The 13,187-nt window shown below is 36.9% G+C and overlaps 1 protein-coding gene across 1 annotated transcript in view; it reads left to right on the top strand.

The window, feature by feature from the left end:
- GABBR2 (gamma-aminobutyric acid type B receptor subunit 2) overlaps positions 1-13,187 on the top strand; it is a 457,309-nt gene that overhangs the window by 406,242 nt on the left and 37,880 nt on the right. The window contains exon 14 of the mRNA XM_054285350.1: positions 11,385-11,495. Coding sequence (XP_054141325.1) covers positions 11,385-11,495 — 111 coding nt within the window. The remainder of the gene's footprint in view (positions 1-11,384; positions 11,496-13,187) is intronic.

Raw genomic sequence — 13,187 nt, 5'->3', positions numbered from 1 at the left:
AAGATGATTCTGTTTAATTAAGGAAGGCTGTCATAATCTGTCTGTACAGAATGGGTTCATTTAACTTTCAGCTGTATAATATTTTATATTATACATATAATATAAAACTGTGATATTTTGAAATATAAGGTTATATTATATTAGTTTGGATTTTTCCCTGAAAACAATAGTATGAGTCCACCTTTGATGGTGCTTTCAAAATTTTTCATAAACAGTAGATTTTATAATCCCTCAATTGTATACAAACAAACCATGCTACTTATTCACTGTCTGACATATATAAATCTCTGTGTTTTAACAGGTTAGCTAAATCATGGTCTACTCAAAGTTTTGCACTTGTTCATTCCATTGAATATATCCTAGCACTGCTCAGTGGTGGATATACTTGTCTGTTCATAAACAAGTGTATGAAAAACTCTCATATGTCTTCCCCTGTCCATTGATAATATTGGATAGGTATTTTTCCAATTAAGATTTTGTTAAATCAGCTCAAAAGACCACATTTGTATTTTGCCTTTATAAGAGTTCCTGGTTTTATAATAATTATAATAAAGTTTCTGATTCATACAGAGGTAGATTTCATAGCCTTCAACCATCTCCTAAGTAATTTGCTGCTTCTAACCAATAATTGCTGTTGTTTAATTTGTTGTATTGAATGACCAATGTATTCATGAGGTAATGTCAAGGTGATTGTGGGAACGTCAGGCCTAGTTGCATGGAAATAAAGATTTACTTATACAAACACATTTCAAAAAGAAGAAAATCACTTTTTCAAAAGTTCGTTAACAAATACTTTTTTAATTAATATTCACTAGGTTGCAGAAAGAATTCTTTGCTAGTTTTGGTTTATATATGTTGGTTTATATGTGTTAACTGGGGAACTATGTGTGGGATTAATGCTGAGTCAGTTCATATCCCTCTTGGTGGTGAAAGAAGGAAATGCTGTTTAGGAGGATCATGTGAACCTGTCCACTTTCTGCATTAGCTCTCTCTTCCCTTTCTTCATAATTTGGCAGGCAAAAGTGTTCACCACCACTTACTTTCTTCCCCACTGTCTTCCTGAGCCAAAATAGTCTGATGTTTCAGTCTCTATATCCTTGATATATTTGTGAGATTCTTACTTAATTTTGTCAGTAATTTACCAAAAGTCTACTTTGTATAGAAACTCAAGTGACCAGGAATTGTCACTGCTGACGCTTTTTCAAGCTTCAGCTGAGTTGTGAATACCGCCTCAAGCTTCAGTTTAGTTTCTCAATGGTAGGAAAGCTTACTCCAGCAAAGGACTAGGACATCTCACCTTGCTGAGTTGGATCACTTGGCTCTTACCAGAGGTGCTCCTGATATCCTTGGGATGGATTTACTTTACATCAGAAACTCTTTCTGTGGAATGTAGAAACATTTACACAACATAGTCCTCTAAAACTCTTTCTGTAGAGCTCTGTAGAACGTTCTGTAGTTTCCTTAGCTCCTCAAAGCACATCAGGAAAACTGAGATTTCCTGGGGTCACAGCACTGCTGGTTCCCCATCTGTTTTGGCTGGTCCTGCTCCGAGGAGCCCCCCAGCACTGCCACACGCAGCCCAGCACAAAGTGCCAGAAGGTCACACCTCCCACCTCTCCTAAAGTCCTGCCATGCTGCAACCTTAAAGAGGAGATGGGGACAGCATAGCAATTGCTCAGATAGCTCAGACAGAAGGGTTTGTTCTGAAATGTGTGACAGGCTGGTTGGTGGCTGCAGGTGAATACTGCAAAGGAGGTGAGGAGGTGAATGCCAAGGCAGACAAACCAGGCTGACATCAGCCATCACTGTTCAGAAATGTGCTGCTTTTCCTGCCCTCATGCTGATAATGCCTGTCTCCCTGTGCTTATCTCATCCTCTGCTGGTCTCTCAGTGGGCTGTGGAAAGTAGTATCAAGAACAAAGGCATCAATCCCTTACTGTTTCTCTTTAATGCCTTGATCTCAGAAATGAAAATTTGGGTGTAAATTTAAGCTGTCAGGGGCTATGCTGAGAAAGAGTTTCTGGATGGCTTTCATGTCAGCTCTGGAAGTGCTCTAGAAGAATTACATATGCTCACCTGTCAAAATAAAACAATGGAATATACATCCCTAAAAAAATAACAGGAGAAATTATTAAATTGCTAACTACACCTTATTAAAAAAGGTACGGATAGATTTAGACACTTTACCATGGAAATAACCACTTCAATGAATTCTTCAAGTCCAGTAAAGATTACAGACTTTGCCTCCAATACTAAAAGAATGCAGCTTCCTGAAAGATGCTGACACCTGACACAGTATGATACACATATACTGGGAAGATGTTTGTAGGTAAGATTGTCTCTACCTACCAGGATGAGAACTTCAAGTTCTCATGACAAGAGAAAAAATGTAAAGCTATGGATATACACTATATATTTAGCTATAGAAAAGAAAGGAAAACACATCAGATAAATGCTTGCTATAACTCTCTAGCTTGAAAAAATAAACATTTTGTCTTGCCCAGATTTTCTAATGCAAGAACTCACAGAAACATCACCTTAAAAATAAGCAAATGGACTAGTATTATCAAGAATATGTGGGAATTGCAAGGCAGAGTAGGTTCAGAATTATCTGTTTGTGTTACCTACATATATTTATACATATATATCATATATATGCTTCAAAACCAACCAAACCAAACAAAGTTCAACAATGCAAAAAAAATATATGGAAATATAAAATTGATTTTATGGTCGCTAGGTTTTTTTCCACGTCGGCTTGCTTTTGCAGCTGAACATTCTTCTGTTGTGTACCAGAGCAAAGGACCTGCAACATTTAAAGTGTTTGGTAGACTTGTGTTAAATGAAATCTGGTCTGACAGATGCTGAAAGAAAATAAATTATTTAAGAAAAATGTTGCATAAAAGTTTTACTGAACTGCGAGAAAGAAAAAATTCCCATGACTACCTGCTTTGCTCTGAATAACGTCAATAGAAGTGGCAACATGGAAATTGCTATTTGTAGAAGAAAGATGTCATGGAAAAATCAAAAATCCCTGTAACTGCTATTCTTTTTGTGTTTTGGGGGCATGTATCTTTCAAGGTACTTCCTGCAACTATTATGGTTTTCACTCATGTCAACTATTCCTATGAAATCAAGAGAAATACTTGGTGAATAAGATTTCAAGATTATCTTTGTTTCTTTTCTACAGCTTTTAAACTATCTTCACATTTCTGTATTCATTTAGAATAGAGAAAAGAAAAATGGAGAGATTTTTGTGGCACCTTTGGTTACATGTATACACTTTGGTCTAACTTGACCTTGGGTGTTATGATGGTATTAATCCTGGATATGTCTGTAGGGCAGCTATGACAGCTGAGCATACTCCATTCCACTCTTCAGATTCCAGGAAATCTGCTGGTACAATGGGCCAGTGAAGACCAATAAGGCATGTTAAAGAAAGATAAAATATGTCAACAGTGAAACATGAGCTCAAGACATAGCATATCAAGGACTACATAAAGAGTTTACTGGGTCAAAATCTGTTAATAACATGAGAGCAACAAAATTTTGTTGTGCAGCCTTTCAACTTTGGTAGACAAAACACAGTAAGAACTAAAGGAACCTGATATTTGATTTTAGACATCAGAACCAAAACTAGGGCTGTTTTTTCTACAGTCAGTACAATTGGCTGAGCAAGAGCTATATAGGTTTATTGTCACAGGATTTTTTTTTCTAAAATAGATGTTTTATTTCAAACTGGAGTCGAAATATGAATATGAAAATCTATATTCTGTGTTTTACTGAAGATGAGACAGATAGCAAGACAGTCTCATTTAACTGCAATGTCAATATAACTGGGTAATATTTATCCTCATTCCAGAGTCTTTCTTTAAAGCAGGACAGACATTGATTTAAGATTCCAAGTGTAATTTTTGTTTAGGCCTACATTTTTCACTGCTGAAACAGGACTCTACCAAAGATAAAGGCATATTCGTACACCTTTAATCACCTGCCTTTACCTGTAAGCTTTGCTGGCATAATTATGTCTGTAAAAGTTGCAAAGATGTGTGGTTCATTCATTGGTTTCACTGCTCTAATTTAGGTTTGGTTATACTGGCCAGCATGAATATTTGGAAGTAGTCCATCATGAACACAGATTTACAAGCTAATTGCTAATGATATTCCCTAAGTTAAGTACTGAGATATGTTTCTCAGAAAATATTGAGTAGCCATAAGATTCATATACTTGTAATAAAAAAGGTAGTCTCAGTCAGTTTTCCCATGCAGAATTATTTTTGGTAGGAAAGTGCTAAAATATTCTCGTTGACTTTTGTTAACTAAAGAACATCTCTTTTGAATTCAGCATGACCTTTCTTATCAAAATGGAGTTAGGCTATATCAAAGAAGGTTATCAATTTTGAAAGGTCAAAACAAAATCAAATCTTTTGAAGTAATCAAAACATTTCTGTTGACCTGACTTGTATTGATTTATTCATCCACTCATTTTTTGCATGAAAATTGTATGTGAAAATGTTATATCTGAGAGATTACTAGTGTTGCAAGGTGGGAGAAAAAAATCAAAATCTTCAAAATTTTTATCAAAGACTAACGTTTTCATGTACATTGAGATGCAGCTTATGTTTGTCAACAAGAAACTGGGAGTTGATTGAAGAGAAAGCAGCTTTTGTGTTGGGGAAGTTGAATTACCTAATTTTAGAAGGATTTATGGAAAAGAATTAGATGTTTCTGCTTGAATCATCGTGATGAAATTAAGGAATATACTTACTAAACTGTTCTTAGGATTTAAAAATTAAAGATTTTGCTCAAATTTTTGAAAACAAAGGAAATATCTCCCCTTACTACAGCAGTTCCTCAATTATGTCTTAGTGCAGTCATAAAAATAGGAGCAAAATCCTCCAATAGGTTGATGGACCATCACCTTATTGTTTTGGAGAATATACAAAAAAAAAGTGAGGAAATTAAAATAATCCCTAATGTTGATAATTAATCTCTTTTTGTTTGCCCCAGCCCAGAAAATATTAATTTATCAGTGCCTGCATAAGGTGGCAGTGGTCTCTGCTGATATTTGCCTCTGAAAATGTCATACAACTCTATTTTATGCTTCCCTATTCTCCCACACATGATATATATGTTTTTAAATCCTCTTAGGGAATGGATTTTTCACTTTCAAAATTAAGCCAGTGTCCATTTGTTGTTGTTGTTGTTGTTGTCACTACAGTGCAAATAAGCATAGTGATAAATATTTTTAGAATCCATAAATCAAGGAAATTATAGCACTAGACAGAAAATGCAAGACAATTGTAGAAGTGAGATTGCTGTCCTCTTTGTCCCAAATGGCTGGACACAATTGAGGATCTGGTTTTTCTTACAGGAAGAAGCAACTGATGATGGATTCTGTTGGTTGTTTGGTGCAAGCCGGGCTTGTTTACAGGAAAAGTGTTAAATCCAGTTTCTCTGAGTGCCACATAATGGGCAGTAAGTCATATCCTTACTTACAGCTCAAAGCCTATCCACTAGGAAATTAATTACAAAAATAGCCTCCAACACGGTTCCAGCTGGGGCCACCCAAACAGTTTGTCCCTGGCCGTCCTCTGTGGCTTCACTCCACTGTTCTCCTTTCTGCCTTTGCTGTCCTTCCCAAGAATGCTGTCAGTTTCCATTACCATAAGCAAGGAGGCACTGAATTGCTCCAGCAACCAAAAGGAGTGCCTGGCATGGCCTTCAGCATAGCAGGAAATCTGGCTAGGAAAGGAATAAAAGTAGAAGGAACAACAAGTCTGGGTTGTGAACCACAATTCTGGGCAGCTTCAGCGGAAAGGAGGGGACAATATTCATCTTGTGAAGCTGATACCAGGAATTGTACATTTCTGGAAGAATCTGTACAGTGCAGGAGGTCTGGGTAGTAGCAGAATTCCTCATTCCCCTGACCTACTTCTCTTGTGTGTCTTGGCCCCTTGCCCTCCCCTCAAAGGAAACCACACGTTCTGCTGCCGAGTGCTTTATTGAGTCTTTGGAACACTTGTCCCTCTGTCTCCATGCACATACGCAGAAAAATTTCATTACCCAGTCACTAGATATGCAACTGGGGCAACATTCTCTGAGGAAATAATATGATGTAAAATTTCTACTGAAGCGATGGCTGAGTGCAGAGTGGGAAGACTTAGTCACAGTTGTTTGAAACTCCCCATGATTCAAGAGAATTTTGCCTTTTCCCTTTTATTTCCTAGTCTTTGATTGTTTGCAAGCATCACAGAGGTTTCTTGACTCAGTCTAAACTATTTTTTGCATTTTGTGTTAATGCAAATAAATGAAACTGCTTGGATTAGGAGATGATATTAATAAAAATAGCAAGAAATCTCTGGGAACCTTTTGCCTCTCAGAAAAACAGTTTCATTTAAACAAAAATGAACCACCACAACAGGGAAATAAAACTCATTAAGTAAAGTGATGTTAAAAATAATGCCGATGGGGGATTTTCTCTGCAAATAAATGTATGGACAAATTCATGATACAAGAGTTTATAAATAGCTCTTCTGGCATTTTATCATCTTTAAATCAGACTAATTTACAGTATGTATGCTGACTGATTTATGGAATTATTTGTACAAGAGGCAGATGGGGACCTTAAAAAAAGTTTTCTTTTAAATATATTGCAGGATGATATCACTATGTCTGTATTATCAAACCTTGCTTTTTGGTATAATAGGAATTACAGTGGTTATCTCTAATACATTTGGGGGAGGAGAGGAGGTTTCCTGTCTTTCTTCAATCCCGTTCACTTGGAAATTTAGGAGTGGATTCTGTATATGTAACAAGCTGAGGGATGTAAAATAGCAACATCAATATCCTTGAAGCCCCCAAACATATCAGTACATCTTCCTTGGCTTACATGGTTGGTACATTTTTGTTCTTTAGAAAACCAAATTGAGAAAAGGACTGAATAAAAAAGGGGCATATTCATGTTGGTATTCCAGCAAGTGTCATTTTGTTGTGTCATGATTTCATGCTAACCATCACTGAATTACTATCTCATACTAAAATACCACTTGGAATGAAGATTTTTTAGGAGTTACAATATAAATATATATATTGCTATATTGAATTGTGGGAATAGTTTAATTTTGAAGTATTTGTGATGCTAGACAATACCTAAAGTCCAGTCGACTGACTCAGGTGGGGTGGTGAACTGGATTTCAGTATAACAAGAAAATGAATGAAGCAAAAAATACCCCTTAATCCCACTGGATAACCTAAAGAAATCCTTTAGTTCATGTCAAAAAGGCAAGGGATGTGTATTCGGATCTGTGTAAGAAAGCTTGTGCTGCCACAGCAGCACCACGGCTCTGCAAACAGAATCCTCTGCTCGACTGGCCAAGGGACCTGGTGAGGAGACCGTGTAGAAAAACTGTCAAGGACTTTTGGATACTGTGTGCTAGCCCAGTCTGTTCTTCACAGATATTTGCTGGATAAATTGCCCCAGGGAGCATAGATCCTTCCTCCTTTTAAAACCTTTGTGAAGCTGCAGAAAAGGAACAGCAATAAAGACACAAAATAAGTCTAAGATAAATTAGTCATCATACAAATATCTGCCTTTTCCAAAGAGATTTTGGCTAGTATAATAACCACTAAGAAACTGCACTTATAGATTTAAAAATTAATTTTAAAAAATCTGATTAAAATAATCAGATTTCCCTGATAGTTTTAAGCTTTACTTCTCAATCTGCCAGTTCCCACCTAGGATATCACTCATCTGTTATGACAAGGACCTGCCAGCCCTCCCAGAAGACTGAAGATCAAAGAAAATGAAAAGGCAACTGAACTACAGAATTGACTAATAGTAGCTTAAACACACTCACACACTCAGGGGATATCAGCATTCTGTGGGTAATCTGTTTACTGGTTTGGGTTGCTTTCTAGACCTAGCAGATCTCATGTAAAACAAGCATTTTACTGGTGATGATACACAACTCCTGCATGAAGTGAACAGATTAAACTATTTATGTTCAACTGCTGAAAGCACTACAGAAATTGATGTCAATGTCAGAAACCTTATTAGGTTTCAGAAGAGGTAGGAAAGCTTCAGCCTAATCACAAGATAGGAGGTCTTCAGGCTTTTGAGAATGACATCTGAAGGACATTTAGATTGTTTTCTATAAAAGGAAAGGGCAAATTTCCAGTACATATATAATCACTGGTAGCATTTATGTTGTCATCCTCTCTAAAGCAATAACAAAGTGCACAAATGGTGGATGATTAGAGAGGTCAGTCAAGTGCCCCATTCAGCTGTAATTGTAGATTTTTCAAAAATTCTTTTGACATCAGAAAATATCATATGTTTTTTTAACCCTGCTTTTTGCTATGATTAGTTAATTCATGCAAAATCAGTGAAGAAACAGAATGGCAAATTAAAAAGAGTAGAACACAAATGTCATTTTGCAGTAGTGGTAAGTAATCAGCAAAATCCATTCACTTTAAAATTGCTGCTACCTGCCAACATTTAACCCACATTCACGGGACCTCAGCAAATCTTTGTTTAAAATATTTACCACCTTGCAGATCTCAAAAGTCTTTTAAAAGAAGTGCTGCCCCATGTACACTTTTGCTGCAATCAATATTCTCTGTTTCCCTGGTCTACCTAGAGCACTTCACAAGATTTTCCTATCTCACAAAGAAAACCTGAACACACTGTTTTACTTAATTAACATCGATTTTGAGCTATCATGCCTCATAAAATCTGACAATCTTCCTACTAAGGAAAGGATGCTTACTCTCTAATAGTATTTGAAAATAAATTAAGCTTTCCACTTCATCATTTTTGTGCCTGGATCTTAAAAGAGAAGTTTTGAGTAATAAATGAACATACACTTTCCAGTTTTCAATTAAATTTTAATTAGAGAATATATAAATTGTATAAAAATATATAAACATATAATCTGCCACAAACCAAATAGTAGTTCTCATTTCATTAATATTCTCCAAAACAGGGAATTATTCCAATTACTTATAGTTACTTAAAAGTGGAGGAAGCCTTCTGTCCAGGTGTGATTAGAGTTTTCAATCCAGGACCAAGGAAAACAAACCACATGGCATATTCCATCACACCAGGTGAAAGTCCTCATTATTTATAAACTTTCTTGCTTCAGAAAAGTGGGAAACTGAAATAGAAGAAATACCTGACAGGAGGGACATGGAACTGGGAAAGCAAAGTCCTCTGCTGACTCACCAGTGTGAAGGAAAAAAAAAAAGGAAATCACTCTGATGATGAAAACCTTAAATTTTATGCCACTGCTGTAATTCCAGACTATAAGGGATGGAGCTTTTGGCAGGTTAGAAAAATTTCTCTGTAGTACAGTCCTGCTGACACATCAGTAACACATTCAGAGCTCAGTGTGAATGATTTGTCCTGTGAAGTTTATTACATAATAGAAGAAAATCATGTTAAATGTATTAGGTTGTAATTTTGACATGAAAATGTACTTTCAGTGCACCTAAATTTCAGCACTGGGCTTTTGTCATTGATCAGGGAGAATGAGGTAGTTCAACTGATCCCCAGACAAACATTTGTAGCTTCTTAAATGTTGTGATGACACTTAATGTTTGCAGTCATTTCAGTTCTTCAGCTAATGGCTGTTTGCCTGCCATCAACAACCATTAGGATGGAGTCATAAGCTCTTTGGGAGACTTAATATTGCTGCATTGTTTTTTATCTTATTTTATTTTAGAACATCTTTTTTTTCCAAGAGTTCTATTTTTCCATTTAGGGTTTCTACAGAAGTTCAGGGTAGGAAAAGGTTTTAAATGTTAATGTCTTGCCTACTAGAGGCTTTGCAAAGAAAATTGTGAATAGTTTCACTGTGCAGTGCATCACAGCACAAGGTTGTTTGGGTTTTCTCACTTTTTTTACAGTGCATGGGGTCAGGGGAAATGCCTCACATACAAAAACACCAGTGGAAGAAAGTGAACTGAAGATTTTTGCTGTGACCAGTGAAATACATAGCAGAAGTCAAACCTCATCAGAACAAGCAAAAATAACCTTTAGGAAATTATTCAGAGCTCCTCAAAGTTTTTCCATGTACAATTCTACTTTTCAGTTAGTGAAAACATTATTTTTCCTTATATAATAATCATTAATTATACTTCTGCATGAGACATTTTACATGTGTTATTCACAAAAAGGAAAATTGAAAAGCCCACTGGGACAACTAGGTACAGAAAGCTACATATGGGTTGATCTTAGCTTGGCTGAAGCTCAAATCCATTCTTTCAAAGTAGAAAAGAAAAAAGTAGCTTTCAGTGTTTCAGCATTTTCTGTAAACACAGTGGAATGTAGGTACATGCATCTCCCAACAGGAGTGCTCTGCAGTATGTAACATAAAACATAACTTAAAAACTAAGTTCTCTTAGAATCTCATACAAGATCCTTGTGTTCTTTACCAAGGTACACCATTAAAAAGCAGTCCAGCAGTTTGACCAGACCCCAATATCTATTCTAATTGCATACAGCACAGTAGCTAGTAAGCCTTTTCTCTGTGTGTCAGCTGTTCTTTCCCCTGTGCATTAAAAAAACAAAGTGAGAAGGTCAAGGGGTGGTTCTTGCAGATTTCTCTTTGTTATTGCTTCTCCTTCATACAAACACTTCTGATAGTCTCCAGGTCCTCTTGATTCTGCAATATTATACAATCTCCTTTCCAAAATAAATTGAAAACTGCAAAGCTTCATTTTTCAATACTTCATTTTGCACGGGCAATCGCTGGCTCCAAAAGATGTTTCATTGGGGGTTTTTTGTTTGTTTTGTTGTGGGGATTTTTTTATTGTTTTGGGTTTGGTGGTTTTTTTGGTTTTGGATGTTTTTTGGGGGTTTTTGTGATGATTTATGATCTCTCAGAAGCTAGTGCTACAGTTCAGATAGCTTTTGATTAGCTCATGGTTATCAATGAAAAAGCACCTGAAACACAGCAATGTTTCATGTGTTGTTTATCAGTCATTACACAAGGACTGCAGGTGAAAAGAAAAAGACATTTGAATACATTATTTTTCATGCCTGTGCTTTCAAGCTCTTTGCCTTAGAGAAAAAGTAGATGCCCTAAAGCTGATAAATATGACCGACACTGTTAAATACAGAGTGACTTCAGATATTTTCTTTCAGGTTTGCAGTAGATGTGACCTCCCCAGGTAGTAGCTATCTAGCAGCTGTTTCCTCAGATCCTTGTTTTTCACTGCATTTCTCTGCAGGTTCATGGGTCTGCTGTCACCACAAGCTACTCTTAAGTTGTCCACTCTGTATCCTACGCATCCTCAATCTCCTGAAATAGAGCTAAGTACCACTGAGGTATGAAGCAAAGGAAATCTGAGTCCAAATATTTCACCCTTTGTTTTTGCAGCCGGACCCTGCGGGCAGAGACATCTCCATCCGACCAATCCTGGAGCACTGCGAAAACACCCACATGACCATTTGGCTTGGGATTGTCTATGCCTACAAAGGGCTGCTGATGGTAAGCACAGCTTCTTCTGCCATTTGCTGATAGGCATGAACTGAATGATATTTGCTGGGAGTCAGTGAAAACTGCTTTGAGTAGAACTTCTATAATCAGATCTGTTCTAGTGTTCGTTAGACAGTAATCTATGGATATATGCATGTGTAAAATAAATAAGACATCAGTAGCATTTAATCAGAATATTGTGGCATACCACATCCTTAGAAATCCAGTACTGAAAAGATGGGTCTATAAATGAGACAACTTTGTAAATAAAGAAGTCAAATCATCCAAATTCCTGAAGGTTCTCCAAAAAGGTTGTCCAAGATATTTGCCTCTTATTTGCTAATGTATTTTAGGAATAGTCATGAGATGAAAGATTAATCTGGGGCCTGAATCAAAATAAACCTTTTGTCACTGAGGCCCATCTCCATAAAAAAATTTAGTGACTAAAAAAGACTTCAGGAACCAGGGACCCTGAGGCTTGATGGTTGAAAAAAAACCAAACCAAACTGTATAGGTGACCATTAGTGATTAAAAGATCCTGAGCCTGACGGTTTTGAAAACATCTGATATGGACAGCACTGACCAGCAGAATATCCATCTAGAGTTGAGCCCCATCTGGATCCTAAGCCTGACAGACATTAGGCTACACTGCCTGAAGGGGTCAATCTGCTCTGTGCATTTGGAGCATGCTGGTTCATTAGGACACTGGGAAAAGATTGGATCAGCTGCTTCCACTTGGCATGGTTGGTGCTGCTGCCCAGAGGGGGCTGCTGGTGCCTGGTTCCCTCTCCCCTGTGAATGACTGCTCTGATGAGCCCTGCTGCTTTTCATGCTGCTTTTTTCAGGCTGAAAAGTCTTTAAATATCCAATATGAGGTTTAGCAGGGAGGGAGGAGAAGTTTTGTTTCTGTGAATTCTAAACAGTTGTTTTGTGGTCAGACCACTCTGCTGGGATGAGCCTTCAAGCAAAGGCACCAGCATCAAGTGTCTCCAGGTGAGAGCTCTGATTCTCGAGCCACTAGCCAAAAGGAAACCTTCTCAGGTTCCTTTAAAGAAAAATAAATTTTTTAGAAAAGGCAACTTTAGGTATAGATGCCTCCTTTTCAGAGAATGTCCAAGATGGAAATAAAGAGCTAGGACATATGTAATCTCTCAAAATGGATCAGGAATTAGGGGAGATTCCACACCTCAGCATGTCTACTGGTTGGCCAGCTCGGGGTGGCCTTGCTATGTAGCACAGCATCAAGGAATACACATTCTCTAGCAACTTTCTTCAAGCTTTCAAGCTTGAGTGGTGTTATTAGAATCAGTCAAACTGCTTGGATTCTTAGTAGTCCTTTGCCCTAGATTGTTTTTTCAGCACATCTGTTAAACTATTTTCTACAAGATATGTCACTCTTTAAATCTGTAAATGCCATTTGCAAACTTATTTTGCAAATGCCATTACATTATTAGACAATTATATGTGCATATATGTGCATACATTCATACATAAAATACTCAATTCATTATTGAATTTCTTGGCTTGTGGTATATCTGTAATATTCAGCTTAAGTGCTACTAATATCTCATTTATTTTACATATGCCATTACTCACTAATTTCAGACACACAGTGTTTCATAACCACCAGTGAAATACACACTTTTTATTACTCCAGTGCCCTCTTAACACACAAATTGCTACATATTAAAAAGGAAGATCCTC

This window comes from Melozone crissalis, unplaced genomic scaffold, assembly GCF_028551555.1.
Source record: "Melozone crissalis strain CALT ecotype California unplaced genomic scaffold, PUWL_Pcris_2 ptg000042l_1, whole genome shotgun sequence".
Classification (NCBI taxonomy): domain Eukaryota; kingdom Metazoa; phylum Chordata; class Aves; order Passeriformes; family Passerellidae; genus Melozone; species Melozone crissalis.
The sequence above is the reverse complement of the archived record's forward strand: the minus strand, read 5'-3'. Positions and strand labels throughout refer to the sequence as shown.